A 22,811-nucleotide genomic window follows, 5' to 3' on the forward strand; every position below is an offset into this window, starting at 1 on the left:
GTGCTAGACCTGTCACAGTGTCTCAAATGATTTCACATTAGATCCGAATGATGCATGTTTGAAACCTAGGAACAATTTTCTTCCAAAAGTAGAACTGCTATGGGTACAAGTAACAGTTAAATACTATACACTATTCTATAAAGAAAGGCCAGATCCTAAACAGTAACACTTGCGTGTTTGGGGGAGGACTATGACTTCTCTTGCCTAGAGGGAATAAGAGAAAGACAAAACACGAGGGTGACTCAAAAATTATCCGCACTCTGGCTGTAGCATTTATAGGAGTTTTAACATAACCAGAGTGAGGGTAATTTTAGACTCACCCTCGTACAAACTAAATAGTGGGTTTTTTAAATAATTACAGATCACTCTCAATTATCCATGCAAAGTCACACTCATTGCCAGAAGCAAGGTTATGACCCTAAACCAGTTGGGCCCATGAAGTTTGGATGGTGCAGCCTCTATGCAGACAGCTGTACCCTGTCACCCTCCACCTGTATCCCCACACACCTGTTTCTTCACCAAATGAAAGGAGGGGTGTCAGAGGAGGAGGGTTAGGTTGCCCCACCCCCCTTCATATCTCTGACTAGAAATGTTTTCCCCACTGTTAGTCAGCCAGAAGAGGATCTGGGTTTGGTTTTATGCACTTATTTCAAAAATGTGTATTTATACTATTTATACAGTAGCTACTGCATGCTGGACCACGTTCTAGATGCTGCAGCTATAGCAGTTAAAAAAGAAAATCCTGCCCATCCTGGGCTTACATTATAGATTTCTTTACTAAAGGAGCTAGCAGATTAACCTATGCTTACTACCTCATTCTTCAGCCTATGCTTTTCCCAAACGTCCAGGTTTTGTTTTCAAGACGTCTTTAAAGCAGAAAATAAAAATCACATTACAAAATAAGTTCTTGAAGTGCAGAAAACTAAGCATGATGGGCCTTTAAAAAGGGGGTCTCAGATTCCTCTCTTCCTAGTAGGAGGCACAATGGCTCCTCTGGTGATGGGAACCAGTAAAAATCCATGTTCTCTTTCATAAACCCACGTCTGAAGCACTGATTAAAGGCACATAACCCTCACCCTTCCTATCTAGAGGGCTAAGGAACAATCAAAAGCGCTCCAAGGGTCAGAATGGTAAAACAGGCCTAGTTCTCATCTTCAGTGTTCTTACCACACACACATACACACACACACACACACACTCATTACAATGCGAGGTGATGAACGTGTTAAGTAGCTTGACTGTGACAATCATTTCACCATGGACATGTGCATCTGAACACTGTCTACCTTAAATATATACAATATTTGTTAATTATACCTCAATAAAGCTGGAAAAAATAAACTAAAATATAAAAATTTAAAAAAAGAGTCCCAGTTCATTCAGATGTCTCTGAGACACAGGGAGTAGCAGAGGTGTTGAACGAGCACTAGAGAAAATGGCTCAGTAAGGCAGTAAAGCAGGAGAGCAATCAGGCCAGAAACACTGTGGCATGGCCCTCACATAAACATGTCAACTTTTATCTCACCTTTTCAAATATAGAGTAACTATAGCAAGGTAGTAGGGAAAAATGAGTAGCTATTTCCTGGCCTTTTAGAAAATGACTCCTCTGAAGCCATCCTTGCCCTTTGCAGAACAGAACCTTATGCAGGATTTTGCCTGGGGTAAAAGTCATGTCATTTCCCACGTAGTGACAGAGCACCTTTTCTTTCTTCAACTCTTACTTTCTTGCATAGGGTGAAGAAATTAGTTACCTGGAATATTCTCTCTATCCAAAGTCTGCTCTATATGACCCTCAGGTCATTAAGAGGCATTCAGATAAATGTCATCAAAACTCCCCAAATGCTGCTGGCTATGTATGAACTATTTAAAAATATAACTGAGCCTATTTGTTAAATAAATATTGAAATGAAGGTGTCTTCAATGCTTGACTTTATCTTCTTATAAAAACTGAGTAGACTTTTTCTTAACAAATCATGAAATTATATATACTTAGATAAGTTAAATATTTTAATAAAGTTATTTAGCTAAAACAGTTGTATAAATATGTATTTGATTCATATTAGATTCTCCATATCAATAAGGCCAAATGATATGAATGGAAGGGACAGCACTGCACTGGATGGCTTCAAAACTACTGAATAATATTCAAATAGTTTTGATATAATACAAATTTTTGGAATAAATATTATATAATTCTATCAGTGATAACAATAAGAATTATTACAATCATTTATACTATTAATATAATGGTCTAATGGTATAATGGAAAATGACTTTTATGATCTATGTTTTATTATCGGGACTTTTATTTATTCACTCAATAAATATTTTTTCATCCAGTTACGATGACCCTATCACGATGTTACTCAAAGGGAATACAGAGATGACCAAGAAACAGACATTGCTTTAAAAAAATGTGCAGTCTAGTCAAGGAAAATTATGATATATATGGAATTAAATATTTAACCACAATATTAAACTAAGATATGCAATAAGTTAAATAAAGGAATCACATAGGAATAGCATTTAATTGAGCCTCATGGGGTGTGAAAATTCTCTCTTGAAGAAGAAATTGCTAAGCAAAAACATGAAAAGTAATAAGATGGTAGTCAGGTAAAATATAAGAAAAGTATGTTCTAAGCAGAAAGAAGGAAGGCAAAAAGGACCTGAATTTGGTACATTTGAGGAACTGACAGAAACACAATGTGCCACAGAATTGAGTAGAAGGGATAGAGGTGCTGCAACTTGATGAAAAATGAGGCTGGAGACCAAGGAGAACCCAAGTCATGAAAGGAATTTTAAATCTCATGACAGTAAGAAGTCTTTGAAGTGTTACAAAGGAGTAACAATAAATTTCTGTTTATAAAAAGATGGCTCTGGATACAACGGGAAACAAGAATTGGAGGACAAGATAAAAGCAGAAAATGCATTATGAAGTTGTGTAACACAGAAAAGACAATGGCAACATGAACTAAAGAATTTATAACGTCAATGAAGCGAAATTCAAAGGAAACAGTGAATTTGCTGAATGTAAACTGTGAAGGTGGAGGAGTTATGAATGAGATCATAAGAACTGCCTTAAAGTCCAACATGCCCCAAAGGAAGTCATAATCCTCCTTCCCAGACCTACTCATCCTCAAATGATCTGTCTGTAAATGCTACTACCAACCACTCAGTTGCATAAGCCAGAAATTAGAAAATCTGCCTTGCCACCTTCCTCTGCCTAAGGATTCAAGCCCCCTCATATCTCCTGATTGGCCCGTATTCATTTTCTTCCATCTCCAGTGCTCCTGTTCTTAGCTATGCAGAGAAACAGGAACCTGAAGAGAAACTGAACAGAAAGTGTTGGGAATTTAAAAAGAAAGCCAGAAGAGCTTCCTAGGGAACTACAAAAGACAGAACTTCAAGGAGTAAAGCCATCCAGTGTTGCTGAGTGACCAAAACAGGGATGCAAAGTATCTATTGGATTAAGGTATTATATAAGAGGGTGCTAGTGTGAGGAGCAGATTTTCACTGGAATAATGAATGGAAGTCAGATTTTCCTGAACTGAGGAGCAAATTAAAAAATAAAACCAAACAAAAAACAGTAGAGATGTGAAGAGTAAAAAGATAATTCTTCGTAGCAGCCTAACAGAGATAGTATAGCCCCTGACCAGAGGCCTGCCATCAGTAAAGGTTTTGAATTTTGTTTGTTTGTGTGTGGGAGAATGGGAAGGCCTTGAGTGTGTTTAAATGCTGCTAGAGAAAATCCGTAGAAAAGATGAAGAAACAAGTGAGAAAATATAATTTAAGAAGATAGATTTAAGAGGAGGTAGCCAACACAAGGAGAATACCACTTGGATTGTAACAGAAAAGAAGAAAGGATGGTGTGTTTTTAAGCTGTAAATGTCACTTATTTTTCTGGAATTTACAGAGAATTTATAAGTAATATTCACCATAACAGTTCTTTCTCTTGTTACTGATTTAACAGATGCTTATGTAATATTCAGCATAATAGTGGCTTTAAGACTGATTAGATATATTGATATGACATAATTATTCATAGTCCCACCATCTTATTTTATATTGTTCTTACTATCAATAATGTTTTCTTTGATTAAAAGTATTGCAGGGACTTCTCTGGTGTCACAGTGGTTAAGAATCCATCTGCCAATGCAGGGGATACAGGTTCAATCCCTGGGCCGAGAAGATCCCACATGCCACAGAGCAACTAAGCCTCACGTGCCACAACTACTGAGCCTGCGCTCTAGAGTCCATGAGCCACAACTACTGGGCCCATGTGCATCAACTACTGAAGCTCACATGCCTAGGGCCCGTGCCTGGCAATAGGAAAAGCCATCACAATGAGAAGCCCGTGCACCACAATGAAGAGTAGCCACAGCTCCCCACAACTAGAGAAAGCCCACGTGCAGCATCGAAGACCCAACACAGCCAATAAATAACTAAATTTATAAAAATAAATAAATGCCTATCAATAAACGTACATCCATACCATTCTATTTAAAAAAAGTATTTCATTATATTGTTTGTAATTTCATTACCTGTGTTTTCCTCTTAATAAGTGCAACTTGTATTATTTATATTTTTATTTTAATGATTATAACCTCACGTTATAAATCTTTATATATCTTGATCTATCAACTTGATGCTGTGTTAACTGAGTTACCAGTATGAAACAAGAAAATCTGAACACATAGATATCCACTCAAATTCCAATGTCCTCCACTGCCTCTCAATTTTTGCATTAAAGCATTGTTCCTTTTCTTTCTAACTTTATATATGTTAGTGATAAATATAATATGATTATATTGGTGAAAATGTGAATGCATTTTTATTAATATGATTTATGTTTAAAACATTTTAGGTTTACCCAAAAAATTGGTCAAAAATTACAAAGTTCCAGTATACCTCATTTCTCCCACCCCCACACAGTTTCCTCTATTATTAGCATCTTTCATTAGTGTGGTATATTTGTTGTAATTGATGAATATTGATACACTATTAACTAAGGTCTATAATTTACATTGATCCATTCTTTGTGTTGCACAGTTTTATGAATTTTGACAAATGCAAACTGTTACGTATCCACTATCAGAGTATCACATGGAATAGTTTCACTGCCCTAAAACTCCCGTGTTCCACCTATTTATCCCTTTTTCCCTTTTTCTGAACTCATAGCAACCACTGATCTATTCACTGTCTCTAGTTTTGCCTTTTCCAGAATTTCATATTGTGTGAAGCCTCATAACACTGGCTTGTTTCACTTAACAATATGCAATTAAGTTTCTTCCACATCTTTTTGTGCCTTGATAACTCATTTCTTCTTATCTTTGAAAGTATTTCATTATATGGACGAACCACATTTTGCTTACCCATTCACCTGTTGAAGGACATCTTAGCTGCTTCCCATTTTCGCCAATTATAAATAAATCTGCTATAAGTATTCATATGCAGGATTTTGTGTGAACATAAGTTTTCAACTCATTTGGGTAAATACTAACTAGCACACAATATCTAAATAAAAAGTAAACATCTAATGAGTAATGTGGTGATAATTACGATGGAAAATAAGAAGAGGAAAGGAGATAAGCAGTGCTATGTAACATAGGGCAGTCAGGCAAAGCCTCTGATAAGGTAACATCTGAGAGACTTGCAGGAAGTGAGGAAGTCAATGGACATCTATGGGAAGAGCAGTTCAGGCAGATAGAATAGCAACTACAGAAGCCTTAGGCACAACAGTGCTTGTTATTTAAGAGTGGAAAAGGTCAGAAAATGAGGATGAAGTGGTGAGGAATGAGACCAGATAGGTGGTGGCATGGCAGCGGCAAATGAGGAACTTACTCTGAGACAGTAATCTTGATGAACCTGTAGAAACAGGAAACGATTGCAATTATTCATGTAAAAAGGAATGGTGACTTAGATCATGTTTGTATTCATGGAATGAATGAAAAAGGAACAAATGTTGGTTATGTTTTGAAGGCACAGGCAATGTGTGATCAATTGCCTGGAGAGAGAGAGAAGAGCAAGCAAAGTCACCACATGATTTTGTTGTTGTTGTTTGCAGTGAGGAGAGAAAAATCATATTAGACATTTCCACCTTTGACTTTGTCATTGATAGACACAAACTTGAACCACAAAACAAAACTAGAGCCTACCTCCTTCCACACACAGATTATCAGAGAGCATCAATTTGATTCTTTCACCACCTGATTCCCTTGCCCTCAATTCTATCCTTCTCAGTAAAAGAAGAAGTCATTTGAATCCTGGTCTATCCTTTTTTATTCTTCTGTAACAACTGATCATTCAAGAATTTACAGACATAGGGTTGACTCAGCCAACAATGCTCTTATTTACACTTGAAGCAAATTGTGTCCTGGACATGGTAAACCACTTCTACAGGGTGGCACCCCTAAAAGAAATAACTTGAATGTACTTCTCCTACCTTCTATATACTTGTCTTTATCTGAAATAATCTCTCTCCAATTCTCCTTTGAAAATACACAGAGTTAGTGTCACCTAAAGACTATTTGGCTATAATATGGCCCTGAGCTGACATTTTATATTAACTTATGTTCCTTTACTTTGAAACTTTAAAATCTCACTTAAAAATAATACGTTTGCTTTTAATCATTCAAATCCAAATTTCTGAACTAAAACTATCTCTACTTGTGCACTCTCACTTCTTGTTTTGGTCTTCATCTACAGCAAAATTTCTGTCTATACCCACTATCTCCAATTCCTCTCTATTCTCCCTTCATCAATATCTAATCATATTTTCCTCCAATCACTGCAACAAATAACTTCTTTTTGCCGTCATCGTTGACCTCTGCTTTGCAAAATCTAATGACCAGTTCTCAGTCATCATCTTCCTTGACCCACAAGCAGTATTTGACAGAGCTGATTACTTTCACCTCCTCAAAACACTGACTCATGAGGCTTCTGAGAAAGTACCCTGTCTTGAGTCTCCATCTACCTAACCGGCTGTGCATTCTCAGTACCCTTACCTGGTTTGGAGTTTCCTAGTAGTTACTTCTTAGTAATCTTCTCTCTCTGTATTCACTCTACGGTCTAGATGAACTCAACCTGATTCATGACATTAAATAACAACCACATACTGAAGATTACAAAAACTGTATCTATGACCCAGACTTCACTCCTGAATTCTAAATTTGTCTGTACAACTCCATTTGGAACCTAAGAGACATCTCAAATCTTTCATGTCTGAAACCCGACTTGATTTTACATCTTCAGATCTGCTCTGCTTACAGCCTTCCCCACGTCAATGAACAGCAACTTCATTCCTTCAGTTGTCTAAACAAAAATGCGCTATTTTTCACTCTCATAACCACACATAAACCACCAGCTAACTGTATCAGTCATACTTCAAAAAATCCAGAATCAGACCATTTCCTCATTTTCATTATTACTACTCTGGTTTATGCTAATACTTCCATCTTAGATTATTGCAACATCCATTCGGCTTTCCCTGCTTTAGCTTTGGGCCCTGCGCAACAGTCAGAATGATTATTTTAAATAATAGAAAAGACATTACTCCTGTGTTCAGAAGCTTTCCATTGGCTTTCCATATCACTCAGAGTAAGCCAGTATCCTTGCCATGAACTCCAAGGCCTTACTGATCACACGCACTCCCTCCTCAGCTCTAATCTTAGGTGCTCTTACCCTCTTCTACTCACTCTTCTGCAGGCACACCAACCCCCTTACTGGTTCTAAAAATGGCAAGCAGGGTCCTTCCCCAGGGCCTTTTGGGGATATTCTTCTCCCAGATAATCTACTTGGTTTATTTCCTTATTTACTTTATGCTCAATATCATCCTATCAGGGTGACAACTGTATGTAAAACTTTGACAACTCAATATGAAGTAGCATGTGTCCACCCTCCAAGCCAAGCACCCCTCTATTTCTCTCTGCCTGCTTTATTTTTCCCCGTATACCTAACACAATCTAATATATCCTGTTTTACTTTGTTTCATGTTTATTATATGCCTTTTCCACTAGAAAGTGAACTCCATGAGGACAGGGACTTTGTTTAGGTCTTACGATGTCCTAGCACCTAGAATAGAGCCTGACACATAGTAGGTGCTCACTAAGTAGAATGTCTAAATGAAAGACAAAAAAATATAATGCAAAATGTTGATAACACCAAAAAGATAATTTAGACAAAATTTATTTTCTTAAATACCAGAGTCCACTTATAAACGTGGAGGATTTATATGACTAGCTACATTTGGGAGATGTAAATCTTTATTTTCACTCCTCTACAGACTTTAAAATAGTCATGGTATTTTCAAAATGCACAGTTCATACTGAAAACCAATTGGGGAAAATACATTATAAAAGTTTTCTAGGATTTATGTTTGTAGTAAAATAAATTTTAGAGTACAATCATAACTCTTGTCTCCTGACAACTGCCATCTATATATAAATCTGTTCTAGAAATGGGCCAAAAGATACATTGTACAGACACCATGAAATTTGATTCAAAATGATGTTTCATCAAAATGTACTCTGAAATATATTTTATTCTGACTTTTACAATATATTTTTAAATCTTACATCAGAGAGATGGACAGCTACTTGTTAAATCAACTATTATTTTAATGTATAATTAAATAAAAGCTTAAAAAACACAAAAATGATGTATGATAAGTGCTTTAAAACTGTGATAGATGAAAGCTTGTATGCTTTAGTTGACATATAATTCAATGGCTAATATAAACAGATTTCCACCCCAAGAAATAAAATATTAGCTCTTCAATCTTGATTTTAGGGACCAAAACCATATGTTAAGTTGCTGGGAGCAAAAGTTTTAGTACATGCACTTCCAAATTAGAAATATCACTGTAGCATATTTTGTGACTATGAAATGGATCTATACTGAAATATTTGGTTTCACAAGTGAGAAGAATTATAATTTTTTAAAGTTGACTGCCCCCATATGAAATGGAAAACATTTACCCAAGAATTCATTATAATTCCTTGAAGTACTTTGAAAAATAGGGAACACTGGTAGGGTTACTCCGCCACAAAAGTAGCAGCTGGAGGAAGGCCTGAAAGCACCCTCCCCTTGAGCTGTGTACTGGGAGGCAGGTACCATGTAAGAGGCATAAGTTGTTGGGGAGGATGATGGGATAGTGCGATAAGGCTTCCAGACCAAGGGTAGAAGCAGGATAAGTTTTATAAGTTGCCCCAAAGGCCATGTATACTAGACTTGACTCTTTCCCAGAAATCCCTAAATTTGCAGAAAACAATAACAAAATTATTGTTATGCTTGACAAAGGAGCCACTGATGGAGGAGAATTTTGTATCCATGTTGGCCTTGCAGTGGAAACAGATGGTCTTTGTGGTTGCAGAATCAAACAGGAGAGGAAAACCTGATAAAGTAAGCTCTTAAATCAGAGCTTTGGATTGTGAATTGTGTTTATCTAAATATTTAAGGGGCAGAGAGTCTTCTGAAACCTGGATTATACTTTGGGATCCTCTTAAGGAATCTCTGACTCAAGCTATAATTCCCTGCTACGTCTTAGGATGAATTTTCACCTTAACACTCAGTGCGCAGTGAATTTCCCCCATGCCTGCCTATTAGACACATAGTACAGAGGAGTGGTGATAAGCTGACATGAAAAATTATAGTCTTTAAAATATTCTGGGATGAGTACTGCAGATTTGATGGAGCAAGGGAGGAAGGAATGTGTTGAAAATTGACATTTTATATAATGAATCAGTATTACAGACCATTATATAATTTTATCAGAATAATGAGGTCTTTGGAATTTCTTCACGAAATAAGCAGCAAGAGACTATTTTGGGTGTTAGTGTTAATACAGCCTCAACTGCCTCACAAAGTCTTTAAAAACTGCACCATTTGTAGAGAAAGAAGAGAGAGCCATTTGAGCTGATTAGGCCCTTGTGCCCTGATTCACTGTTGAGAAGCGATTCTATTGTTAGATTTGTCCGCTATTGAAAGAATAGCTATTGAACCCACCTTGGAGCTACACAATAGCTGAGTCCAATTACATCTGCTGGGAGCCAACTAGTTACATTCATGACGACAATAATTGTAGAAAAATTTCAAGTGGTTTTTAAAACAAAAATACAATTAAAAATTAAAATGGGTTTTGACGCATGTGTAATGCTATGTACCCACCACTCTACCATACAGAGATTCACGGCTCTAAAAATCCTCTGTACTCTGCCTCTTCACCTCTCCCTATCATGCCAACCCCTGGCAACCACTGAACTTTTTACTGTCTCCATTGTTTTGCCTCTTCCAAATGTCATATAGTTGGAATCATACAATATGTGAACTTTTAAGATTTCTTTCACTTAGTAATATCCATTTAAGTTTCCTCTGTGTCTTTTCATGTCTTGAGAGATCATTTCTATCTGAATAATATTCCGTTGTCGTTAAACATCTGTCAAAACCCACAGAATGTACAACATTAAGAATGAACCCTAACGACTTCAGGTGACAATGATGTGTTAATGTTGGTCCATCCATTGTAACAAATGTACCATTGTGTTGCAGGAGGTTATATGTGTGTGGAGACAGGATATATGAGAACGCTCAGTAATTTCCACTCAATTTAGCTGTGGACCTAAAACCGCTCTAAAAAAAGTACATTATTTTTTAAGTATTTAAAAAATTTTTAAATTGCAATGGGCTATATATTTTTCAAATCACGAGACAGAAAAGAGAAAAAACATAATCAATTAAACAAAATGTAGAAAACAATGAAATATAGAAAAGAAAATAGGCAAGAAAATAAAATGCATAAGATATAAAAAAGGAGCCAAACATTAATTTTGAGTAAACATCATAAAAGGAAATTTGAATGAAAGGATTTGCACATCACATTAGTGATAGGATACTCAATTATATTAACTCTTTAACTTGCTGTACATCAACTTGCAAATGTATATGATTAAATTCAGATAAAAATTTCAACAAGAGTATTTTGGAACATGACAAAATGATACTAAATTCATCTGGTGAATGAAGACATAAGAATAAATGTTACAAAGTAAAACTATAAGATATCTCAAATCACTATAACAGAAACTAAACAAATTTGAAATGGCACAAGAATAAACACATAAATGGAAGAGACTAGAAAACACAGAAATAGACCTAGGTATAAGAATTTAGTGGAATAACAAGGTAACAGTAAAACCAGAACAACTGTCCATTGATGGTATTAGGATACTGATTAGAGAGTATAAAATGAGAGTTAAATCATGATCTCACACCTTATTTGAAATTAATCCAAATGTTAAATATAAAAAGCGAAAGGAGAAAAAATTAGATGCGTCTTTTTTTTCTGTCCTTGGAAAAGATGTCTTTTAAAATTATAGTGTCAAGGATTTAGCCACAGCAACCAGAGAAGAAAAAGAAATAAAAAGGAATCCGAATTGGAAAAGAAGTAAAATTGTCACTCTTTGCAGATGACATGATATTATACATCGAAAACCCTACGACTCAACCAGAAAACTGCTAGCACTAATTGATGAGCTTAGTAAAGTAGCAGGATACAAAATTAATGCACAGAAATCTCTTGCATTCCTATACACTAACAACGGAAGAGCAGAAAGAGAAATGAAGGAAACTCTCCCATACACCATTGCAACCAAAAGAATAAAATACCTAGGAATAAACCTGCCTAAGGAGGCAACAGATCGGTATGCAGAAAACTTTAAGACACTGATGAAAGAAATCAAAGACGACACAAACAGATGGAGGGACATACCATGTTCCTGGATTGGAAGAATCAACATCGTGAAAATGACTGTACTACCCAAAGCAATTTACAGATTCAATGCAATCCCGATCAAATTACCAATGGCATTTTTCACAGAACTAGAGCAAGAAATCTTACGATTTGTATGGAAACGCAAAAGACCCCGAATAGCCAAAGCAATCTTGAGAAGGAAAAATGGAGTTGGTGGAATCAGGCTTCCTGACTTCAAACTATACTACAAGGCCATAGTGATCAAGACAGTTTGGTACTGGCACAAAAAGAGAAAGGAAGATCAATGGAATAGAATAGAGAACTCAGAAGTAAGCCCAAACACATATGGGCACCTTATCTTTGACAAAGCAGGCACGAATATACAATGGAAAAAAAGACAGCCTCTTCAATAAGCGGTGCTGGGAAAATTGGACAGCAACATGTAAAAGAATGAAATTAGAACACTTCCTAACACCATACACAAAAATAAACTCCAAATGGATTAAAGACCTACATGTAAGGCCAGACACTATCAAACTCCTAGAGGAAAACCTAGGCAGAACACTCTATGACATCCATCAAAGCAAGATCCTTTTTGACCCACCTCCTAGAATCATGGAAATAAAATCAAGAATAAACGAATGGGACCTCATGAAACTTAAAAGCTTTTGCACAGCGAAAGAAACCATAAGCAAGACTAGAAGGCAACCCTCAGAATGGGAAAAAATACTTGCCTACAAAACAACGGACAAAGGATTAACCTCCAAAATATACAAGCAGCTCATGAAGCTTCATACCAAAAAAGCAAATAACCCAATCCACAAATGGGCGGAAGACCTAAACAGACATTTCTCCAAAGAAGACACACAGATGGCCAACAAACACATGAAAAGATGTTCAACATCACTAATCATCAGAGAAATGCAAGTCAAAGCCACAATGAGGTATCACCTCACACCGATCAGAATGGCCATCATCACAAAATCTGGAAACAACAAATGTTGGAGAGGGTGTGGAGAAAAGGGGACTCTCCTGCACTGTTGGTGGGAATGTAAGTTGGTACAGCCACTATGGAAAACCATTTGGAGGTGCCTTAAAAAACTACAAATAGAACTACCATATGATCCAGTAATCCCACTCCTGGGCATATACCCAAAGAAAACCATAATCCCAAAAGGAACATGTACCATGATGTTTATTGCAGCACTATTTACAACAGCCAGGACATGGAAGCAACCGAAATGCCCATCAACAAATGAATGGATAAAGAAGATGTGGCATATATATACAATGGAATATTGCTCAGTTATAAAAAGGAATGAGATGGAGCTATATGTAATGAGGTGGATAGACCTAGAGTCTGTCATACAGAGTGAAGTAAGTCAGAAAGAGAAAGACAAATATTGTATGCTAACTCATAGATACGGAATCTAAAAATGGTATTGATGAACTCAGTGACAAGACAAGAACAAGGATGCAGATACAGAGAATGGACTGGAGAACTCAAGGTTTGGGGGGCGGGGGGTGAAGGGGAAGCTGGGACGAAGTGAGAGAGTAGCATAGACATATATATACTACTAACAGTAAAATAGATAGCCAGTGGGAAGTTGCTGTATAACAAAGGGAGTTCAACTCGAGGATGGATGATGCCTTAGAGGACTGGGATGGGGAGGGTGGGGGGGAATTGAGGGAGGGAGGGAATACGGGAATATGTGTATAAATACAGATGATTGAACTTGGTGTACCTCAAAAAAATAAAAAAATAAAAAATAATAAAAAATTTTAAAAAAAATTTTTAAATGGAAAAAAAATTATAGTGTCAAGGAAAAACCATATAGACTGTATAAAATGTAAAATAATTACATATTACATTACCATATAAAAAGCAGAAGAGGGCTTCCCTGGTAGCACAGTGATTAACAATCTGCCTGCCCATGCAGGGGACAGGGGTTTGATCCCTGGGCTGGGAAGGTCCCACATGCTGCAGAGCAACTAAGCCCGTGTGCCACAACTACTGAGCCTGTGCTCTAGAGCCTGCAAGCCACAGCTATTGAGCCCACATGCCACAACTACTGAAGCCCACGTGCCTAGAGCCCATGCTCCGCAAAAAGAGAAGCCACAGCAATGAGAAGACCTCACACTGCAACAAGGAGTAGCCCCTGCTCACCACAACTAGAGAAAGCCCATGGTGCAGCAACAAAGACCCAACACAATTAGTTAATTAAGTAATTTTAAAAAATAAAAATAAAAGCAGAAGACAACTGTAAAAATTTATAACAAATATGTTAGAGGTTCACTTCTTATGATACATGTAAGTTATATAAAATATATTTTTATATTATTTTAGTTTCATCTTCCAGCACACCATTCCTTTATTGGCACTCTGTTAAAACATAGCTCTGCCTCTCTAGCAACACTGATTGATCTGGGAGAGGGTAGAAGATCTGAGCTAAGGTAAGCCCCTACCCCAGAACACTGACCAGCAGTCAAAAAGGCTGTTAATGAAGTCAGGACAATCAAATCCTCTCATAAAATGTCTCAAACACCAACTGCGACAGGGATTTGGCCCCTCTCTGGAAAAATTATGAAACGCTTGTTACAAGAACTGCCATTTTCTGTGTTTCCAGACACAAGGAAAGCTGATCTGGAAGAATGATGCTGATAGGCCAGGAGGGCCGTTACACACACACGTGCGCACGCCCACACGCATGCACCTGAACACACCTGCAGTCCTAATTTTGAGAAATTAGCCCAGTTTTTAATGACCCTGGGTGGTAAAATATTCTATTGGTGTATATACGTATATAACCACAAATCCATAAGTAGCATCGTGAAAATCAAAAACACAATCACGTTAATTATTTAATTTTTTAAAAAAATCAAATCTTTCTCATTTTACTGAAAAGTATGCACCAGAATAAATGAAAGAGATTCTTAATTGGGTCAAAAAGACTTTTTAGGAATATATCCCCTTTAGGAAATTGCACTTAAGAAACTTCACTTCCATTGTAAAATATTTCTTAAGACTATTATATCTGTGGCTTGTTATGCAGAGCTGTGAGTGCTATCTTTAAAGTGAACTCTGAGTTATTGTACATCTATTATTTCTAAAGTCTTATAGGGGAAGGGGTGGTTAATCCTCAAAATCTCTGATTATGCTGTATAAATCACATACTTTACTATGTACTCACAAGATTTCTCTTCTGAAGCATATATACTATCACTGGTAATAGTGATTGAAGATGTTTATTCCATGAGGTCTACATTATCTGCTTTGTAAAGAACTGAAGTTTCATTTTTATCATAAAGACATATAAAGGTAATCCTTTTGACATACAGATGTCTGAATGCTTTACCAAAGCACTCTAATTTTAAATTGAACTTATCAAATTAATCTCTATTTCTGGACTAACTCACATAAAGAATATTTATTTTAAATCACTGTAAATCCTGTGCTTTTAATGAGTTTTGATAGTCATTAATATTTCCATCACATTTCCTCAAAGGCGAGCTAATTACTATTATTATTTTAAGTTAGAAATATAAAATGTATTCCCCATTTTCATGACTTTGAAACATAGCTCTTGAGATATAATCTTTGTGTGAAAAGCATAAAATGAATTGTCTGTGAAACAGTACACATTTTTCCTGTAATGAAAATTTTCTCTACAATGACATCCATCTTCTGTTACCTGATGGGCACATTAAAGTCAAGCTTTCTAACATTGCTAGATATTATTTATGTTGAACTTGTGCCAGCTTCAGATACCACAAAAATTTTGTGTGTGTGTGTGTGCTTTGTGTCACACAAGAGGCCACAAAGTACACACACATACACAAAATTTGTATAACAAATCTGGAGAGGTAGGTAAATGTCTTCAGCTTCTCTAGAACAATGATTTTTTATGAGGTCTATTGAGAAGTATGACTGTGGTTTAGTGAGATGCCAGTAAGAGATACTCTAATTTAGCCATTACTTATTATATCTAGTTTTGAAAATACTGACAGAGAGTCCATAAGATAGGAAGTCCAGTCTATGTCTGTGAAGAATGTACTGCTACACATTAGAGTGGGAAGAGCTGTGTGGTCATTTGTTAAATATATCTAAATATCTACACCTTTGTTTCCGCACTTGAAATCCTACAGGGTGATTGTATACATTGATTTGAATCTTCCTATGAACAAAAATGAGTGAATGCATGAATAAAAAATAAATAAGTAAATCAAGAAGTAAATACTTCTAAAAGATTAATAATGAACTTCAGTTCACACGTGCTATACATTTCAGTAAGCCGTGCTCACCTTCAGATTTGATTATTGTATTTATTATTTGGTATCAGCTTTGAACCCTATGATGCCATAGATTTTTCCAGCACCTGCTAGAACAATTGATTTTGGTGTCAGCATTATGAAGCTACCTGTGACATATAAATATTTCATTCTTATTTGTACATAAACCAGATAGGAGTCATCCAAACAACCTTTTTTTAAAACTGCCTTAATTTAGATTTTTGTTTCTAGTTGGTCTTTTTGAGTTGTTTTACAATCCAGTTTGGATTTATAAATTTGTATTCACTCGGATAGTTACTGATTTACTATTCTACTGTACCTGATGCTAGCAGTCTTGATTCCCTAGCTGCCTTATTCATCTCTGTTGGTAGCCTAATTAATGGAAGCTAAAGGGAAGAAGTGGTAACCAACCTGAGTCCAGAATACAAATATGTAACCACATAAGGTTTAAAACAGCTCACAGTGGATATCTGAAGTTTGTAACAGATATGCATAGTTAAGCTTCCTTTTTATTTTAATCAATATATTCTATACATTGGGAGAAAAATTTAAACATGTGAAAAATAACACTTTCATTCATCAAGAATATACAATTATTAGTTCAAGAATACCATTTATGGTTGTATCTTTGCAAAATTTAGGGACATTTGGGTGGAAGAGGGAAATGTTTATAATGATGGAGGGTGTATATAATGCTGGGTCTGAACAGAAACAGCACTTGTATCACCTAGATATGCTATTGTCATAGCTACGTGCGAACATGATTAGCTGTGGTTTTCCCCCTCGAATTCACTGGGCAATATTCAGGTCACCACATGGAGGTAGTACTCACCCAGCCTGATGGGAAGAGAAACTGTAAGCTTCATTCAGAGTCCTTTGAGTAGCAAGCTCCTGTAAGATAAAGACAATGGATTATTTGACCTTCATCTCTAGTGTCTAGGACAATATCAAGAAGACAACAGGTACTCTACAGATATCACATATAATGCACGTTTCTTTCCAGCAAGTAACGGAAGTCCTAGAGCTTGCTTGTTATCAGGGTGAGCCAGCGCCCAAATCATCGGTAGAACCTCAACACTATTCTCTAAACACTCATCACGGTGCTCTGACCCCCATCCTTGCTGATTAAAGCGTGGTCTATGGGTCTGCATTTTAACAAGACCCCCCAGGTGATTCATGGACACACTCACGTTGGAGACACACTGCCTTACATCACATGTGACAGGCTCTCCACTACTCAGGCTCACAAAGGAAGGCTGTACTTAGAGCATTTAAGTAAATGGGCTCTGAAATCAGGTATCTAGGTTTGCACTTGCCTTTACTTCTTACTAAGCATAGAACTTTGGGGCAACTTACTTAACTTTGCTAACCTAAACCGGAGGTGGGAGTAATAATAGTATTGTCTACACAATATTTTTTATGTTGAATATGAAATGAAGTATTACATGTGACACTTCTGCCACATACAGTTGGCCCTCTGTAACAGTGGGGTCCTCAGCTGTGGATTCAACTAACCATGGATAAAAAATATTTTTTAAAAAATCCAGAAAGTTCCAAAAAGCAAAATTTGGATTTTCCGCATGCCAGCAACTATTTATATAGCATTTACATTATATTTACAGCTAGTTACATGGCATTTACATTGTATTAGGTATTATAAGTAATCTAGGGATGATTTGAAGTATACAGGAGGATGTTCACAGGTTATGTGCAAATACGTTGCCATTTTATAGAAGGAACTTAAACATCCTTGGATTTTGGTATCTGCAGGGGATCCTGGAACCACTCCCTATATATGCCCAGGTACAACTGTAGTATTACAGTATTTTTTATTACTATTACTAATAAATATTATTGTAACTTAGTTAATGCTAATAAGATACAATATATACACAGGGATTCTTCTGTGATTATACAATGTTCCACAATCTCAATTTAAAATCAAGGAACTCTTTCACCTCTAAGCTGTCAATTAACATGATATACAAGAATTGCAAGTGTGTAAGTAAATTATTGATTGTAGGGGAGACAGGAACTGTAGCTGCTTCTTCCTCTTCCTCTCTTCCTATCTCTTTCTTCTCTTTCATCCCCTTGTTTTTGATCACTTAATAAACTTGTGGAAAGGGGGAAGGGAAATGTCCCCTTTACTCTGCTCATAATTATTTAATTTCTTCTCCAAACACCCCCAAATCATAGCCTTGGGGTTAAGGGCCTCCCTCATGGCAATGATTTACCTGTTTAAGGACCCTGGACTTAATTTGGATTTGAATTAACCCCTTCACTGTGCCACAGGGGTACAATGGGTCCATGGGTGTTTTTCCCTGTAACACACAGAACTGGTGTCTTTGTTTCGACCACATCATAAGTAGCTGAGCAGCACAGCACAACGGGTACACAACCCAGAGGTCTCAGATCACAACTGTCCTCGCACAGCACAACGGGTACACAACCCAGAGGTCTCAGATCACAACTGTCCTCGCACAGCACAACGGGTACACAACCCAGAGGTCTCAGATCACAACTGTCCTCTGCTACAGTCCTATTTTTCCTGCCAGGAAGGCTTCTCTCTTTCCTTGTTTCTGTTTTAGGTTTCTAGCCACATACTCATGGTTTTCTATTTTTGTCTTTACCTGATCCCTCATAGTGCAGACCTTTTGCGTGGTTATGGGGAAAGGGGCACTCCAAGGCCTCCCATTTCCTCTGAATGCCAGGCAGTTTTCCTGGGATCAGGGTACCACACGGGATTAGGTCACGTGTCTATGGCCTGGGTGGGGGCATTCAAGCCCCATGACGGTCATCAGTCCTCAGGCACGGTGATAAGCAGCAGGGCTAAGCAAAGCCCAGGCACACTGGTTAGGGATCTCGCCAGGGGAGAGCAAGTGAGTCTCCAATGCTGCTCCCCATCCCCTTTATTTTCCCATCAGTGCTGGGGCCACTGGCCACCAAGGATGTGCAGCTCGATACTCTTGGGTATCAGGAAAGCACACAACAGCAGCAAGGCATGCAGCAGCACAGGAGAAGGGCTAGGTCACTACACTTGCCACTACCCTTTCCCTATTCTTATGAGGCAATGGAGAGCCATTCTCAACTCCTGTCTCCGTGTCCTAGAACTGTGCCTTCCGCAAGACTTCAGGAGGTCACTGGGCCACCTTCCTGAATAATGGCTAGATGACTGTCCCACATGATCAATCTCCAATCACCAGCTAGACACAATATACTAGAATCTAACCTTGAGAGCTCTAGTCTGATCACACGCAAGCAGGACTCGAGCCCACCAGTTCAGACACTAAGCCTTCACTGCCCCAGGGCCTACTGACAGATCAGCCTCACATCCCCCCGTCCCGGGTATGTGGTATATACTTATAATGGAATATTATTAGGCCATAAAAAGCAATAAAGTTCTGACACATGGCACAACAGCGATGAACCTTCAAAACATTATGGCAGAGACGGGCACGGAGACCCTTCTGGAAGTAACATCATGATGGCTGCCCAAGGAGAACCCCAAGTTCAGTTCAAACTTGTATTGGTCGGTGATGGTGGTACTGGAAAAACTACGTTTGTGAAGCGTCATCTGACTGGTGAATTTGAGAAGAAGTATGTAGCTACCTTGGGTGTTGAGGTCCACCCCCTCGTGTTCCATACCAACAGAGGACCTATTAAGTTCAATGTGTGGGATACAGCTGGTCAGGAGAAGTTTGGCGGACTGAGAGATGGCTATTACATCCAAGCTCAATGTGCCATTATAATGTTTGATGTCACATCGAGAGTTACTTACAAGAATGTGCCCAACTGGCATAGAGATCTGGTACGAGTGTGTGAGAACATCCCCATCGTGTTGTGTGGCAACAAAGTGGATATTAAGGACAGAAAGGTTAAGGCAAAGTCAATTGTCTTCCACCGAAAGAAGAATCTTCAGTACTATGACATTTCTGCCAAAAGTAACTACAACTTTGAAAAGCCCTTCCTCTGGCTTGCTAGAAAACGGATCGGAGACCCTAACCTGGAGTCTGTCGCCGTGCCTGCTCTCGCCCCGCCAGAGGTGGTCATGGACCCAGCCTTGGCAGCACAGTACGAGCACGATCTAGAGGTTGCTCAGACAACTGCCCTCCCGGATGAAGATGATGACCTGTGAGAAAGCGAAGCTGGAGCCCAGCGTCAGAAGTCTAGTTTTATAGGCAACTGTCCTGTGATGTCAGTGGTGCAGCGTGTTTGCCACGTTATTATATAGCTGAGCAGAACATGGGCTTAATCTTTGGGATGCTGAAGGAGATGAATGGGCTTCGGAGTGAATGTGGCAGTTAAAAAAAAAAACCTTCATTTTTTGGACCTGCATATTTAGGTGTTTTGGAACCCAGTTGTTTCCTCCTTGAGTTTCAAATAGAAGACTGCTGCGGTCACATCACAACGTTCAGTTTGTTACTGTCATTCCCATTCCTTTTCGTTTAGAATCAGAATAAAGTTGTATTTCAAATATCAAAAAAAAAAAAATTATGGTAAGTGAAATAAACCAGGCACAAAGGAAAAATATGGTATGATTTCACTTAATAGTAAATATCTAGAATAAGCAAATTCATAGAAAGAAAAAGTAGATTAGAGTGTACCAGGGGTTGGGAAGTGAAAGAAATGAGGAGTTGTTGTTTAATGGTTATAGAGTTTATGCTTGGGAAGATGAAAAAAGTTTGGAAATAGCTGTGATGGTTACAGAACATGTCCATGTACTTAATGCCACTGAACTGTATGCTTAAAAATGGTTAAAATGGCACATTTAAAAATATATATTTTACAGGAATTCCCTGGCAGTCCAGCAGTGAGGACTGCCAGGGAATTTCACTGTAGGGGACACAGGTTCAATCCCTGGTCAGGGAACTAAGATCCCACATGCCGCATGGTGCAGCCAAAAAATAAAATAAAAACACATTTTACCATAATAAAAAATTTTAATAGGGGTAAGTATTATAAACTCCATTAATATAGAAACAATAAATTATCAAAATATAGAATGGGGAGAAGAAATAAAAATAGAAGTTCATGATCATCTTATGGATGTTAGCTGGGAAAGGATTATCTCTTCTATCTGACATATCAGGTGGCAGGGGCTTAAAATAAACTTAATAGTACAAAAATTTTTGGTTGGCCTACTCTCTCTCTCATCTCTATATCTTCCTTGGCTTTTATGGCTAACTGGCAGTCACTGTTAAGAATGGATTCACAACAAGCATACTTTATGAGTTGTTCTTGAATATCTGAAAATACCTTTATCCTGTTAAACAGGATTAACAATTTCATAGCTTTAAAATTCTAGGCTCTAATGAATATTCACTCAAACTTTGGATTTACTCTGCTGTTAACTAGCATGTATTTCTGCCGATGAGAAGCCTGATGCCAGCCGAATTCTCATTTCTTTGTAAGTGGACTGTTTGCCATTTTTGTTTTGCTTTTCCTCTCCCCTCTGGAAACATTTAGAACCTTCTATTTAAAACCAGTACATGGGTTCAGTCTTGTTCCCTTGTTCTTCTCCCTTTCATTCTGAAGTCTCAGTTGTCTCTGAACTCTGGGAAATTCTGTTTTCTTCTTTTTCTTTCCCTTTTTATTTTTTACTATTTCCTTCTCATCATTTTCTCTGTTATTTTTTCCCTGAAATTCCTACGAATTAAATGTTGACTCTCCTGATTGATTCTCTTAATTCTTTTCTTTTCCTTCCCCCTCCCTCCCTCCCGCCTTTCATCTCTATGTGCTGGGAGAATTTCTTGGACTGAAATTTGCAACCTCTTTATTATATTTTTGGAAATTATATTTTTAATTACCAACCGTTTTTTTTCCAACTCTGTTGCTTTCATTTTTGTACATAAAATAACATTTTACAAGTATAAAATCTTTTAAAACTTTTCTGAGGACACCCAACTGAGGGGTTTTCAGTTTTGTTGAGTCTATGTTCTCTACATTACTTCTCTTTATGTGCGTGTGGCTCATCAATTAGCAAGTGTCACTTTAGGGTGACCTGGTATTGTACTGCCTGCTCTTCCCCGCCCCCCCACCCCCCCCCGTCCCCCAATTCCCATCACTAAAATGGCAGCGCTTTACTCTGGAAAGGAATAAAACTGGTGAGTTTTATTTACTTATGAAAAGTGCATTTTTCTGAACCTCATCTCTAAATATTCAGATTTAATGATTTAAGTATTCACCTCTAATTTTTAAAATAATCCTCAAGGTGATTCTTCTAATCAGCCAGGTTTGATAACTCAAGATTCACCCCAACCATGAGATCATAGCATCTCACCCTGAAGAATACAGGGCTGGGCCATGCTGCTGGAGGGATGCTTTCCTTGTGAACAGGTAAGGCATTGAAGACTGTTTGCTTCTTGAACATGTCCTCTAGACAATTTCACGGGATTCTCCTTTTAGATGATGGCTCTTAATTATTCCTTTGAGTCCATGATATTTTGGACCTCCCTTCTCATCTGTTGCTATGATAGACGACGACTAGTTTCATATGACACTGAGAAGCTAAGCAAATTCCAGGGTCAGGTCTACAGGAAAGGAAGAATATTTAGTCTAGCTTCTGGTTTAGACAAAAGGATTTCTTGTAGCTTAACAAAACTCAGAACTCATAAGGGCTGTGGATCTATGAAAGTTGGTTGTAGTAGTGTTAATAAAGACCATGCATTTACTTCTCTACATAAAATAGTACCACCCACACCCATCTCTCTCTAATCTCATCCTGATGTATTTTTCTTCATAGCATTATCACTTCACAGAGTATATAATAATTTAT

At 37.6% G+C, this 22,811-nt stretch overlaps 1 protein-coding gene across 1 annotated transcript; it reads left to right on the forward strand.

The window, feature by feature from the left end:
* Positions 1 to 19,493: 19,493 nt before the first annotated feature.
* On the forward strand, positions 19,494 to 20,518 carry LOC130830225 (GTP-binding nuclear protein Ran-like). The gene has a single exon (XM_057697290.1). It carries the CDS (start codon positions 19,518 to 19,520, stop codon positions 20,169 to 20,171), a length of 654 nt encoding a protein of 217 aa, XP_057553273.1. The 5' UTR covers positions 19,494 to 19,517; the 3' UTR covers positions 20,172 to 20,518.
* The last annotated feature ends 2,293 nt before the right edge of the window (positions 20,519 to 22,811 follow it).

The sequence above is a fragment of the Hippopotamus amphibius genome, chromosome 10 (assembly GCF_030028045.1).
Source record: "Hippopotamus amphibius kiboko isolate mHipAmp2 chromosome 10, mHipAmp2.hap2, whole genome shotgun sequence".
Taxonomy (NCBI): Eukaryota; Metazoa; Chordata; class Mammalia; order Artiodactyla; family Hippopotamidae; genus Hippopotamus; species Hippopotamus amphibius.

Bases quoted from the DNA above. Each gene is read 5' to 3' on its own strand.
- LOC130830225 (XM_057697290.1), top strand. From the start codon at position 19,518: ATGATGGCTGCCCAAGGAGAACCCCAAGTTCAGTTCAAACTTGTATTG.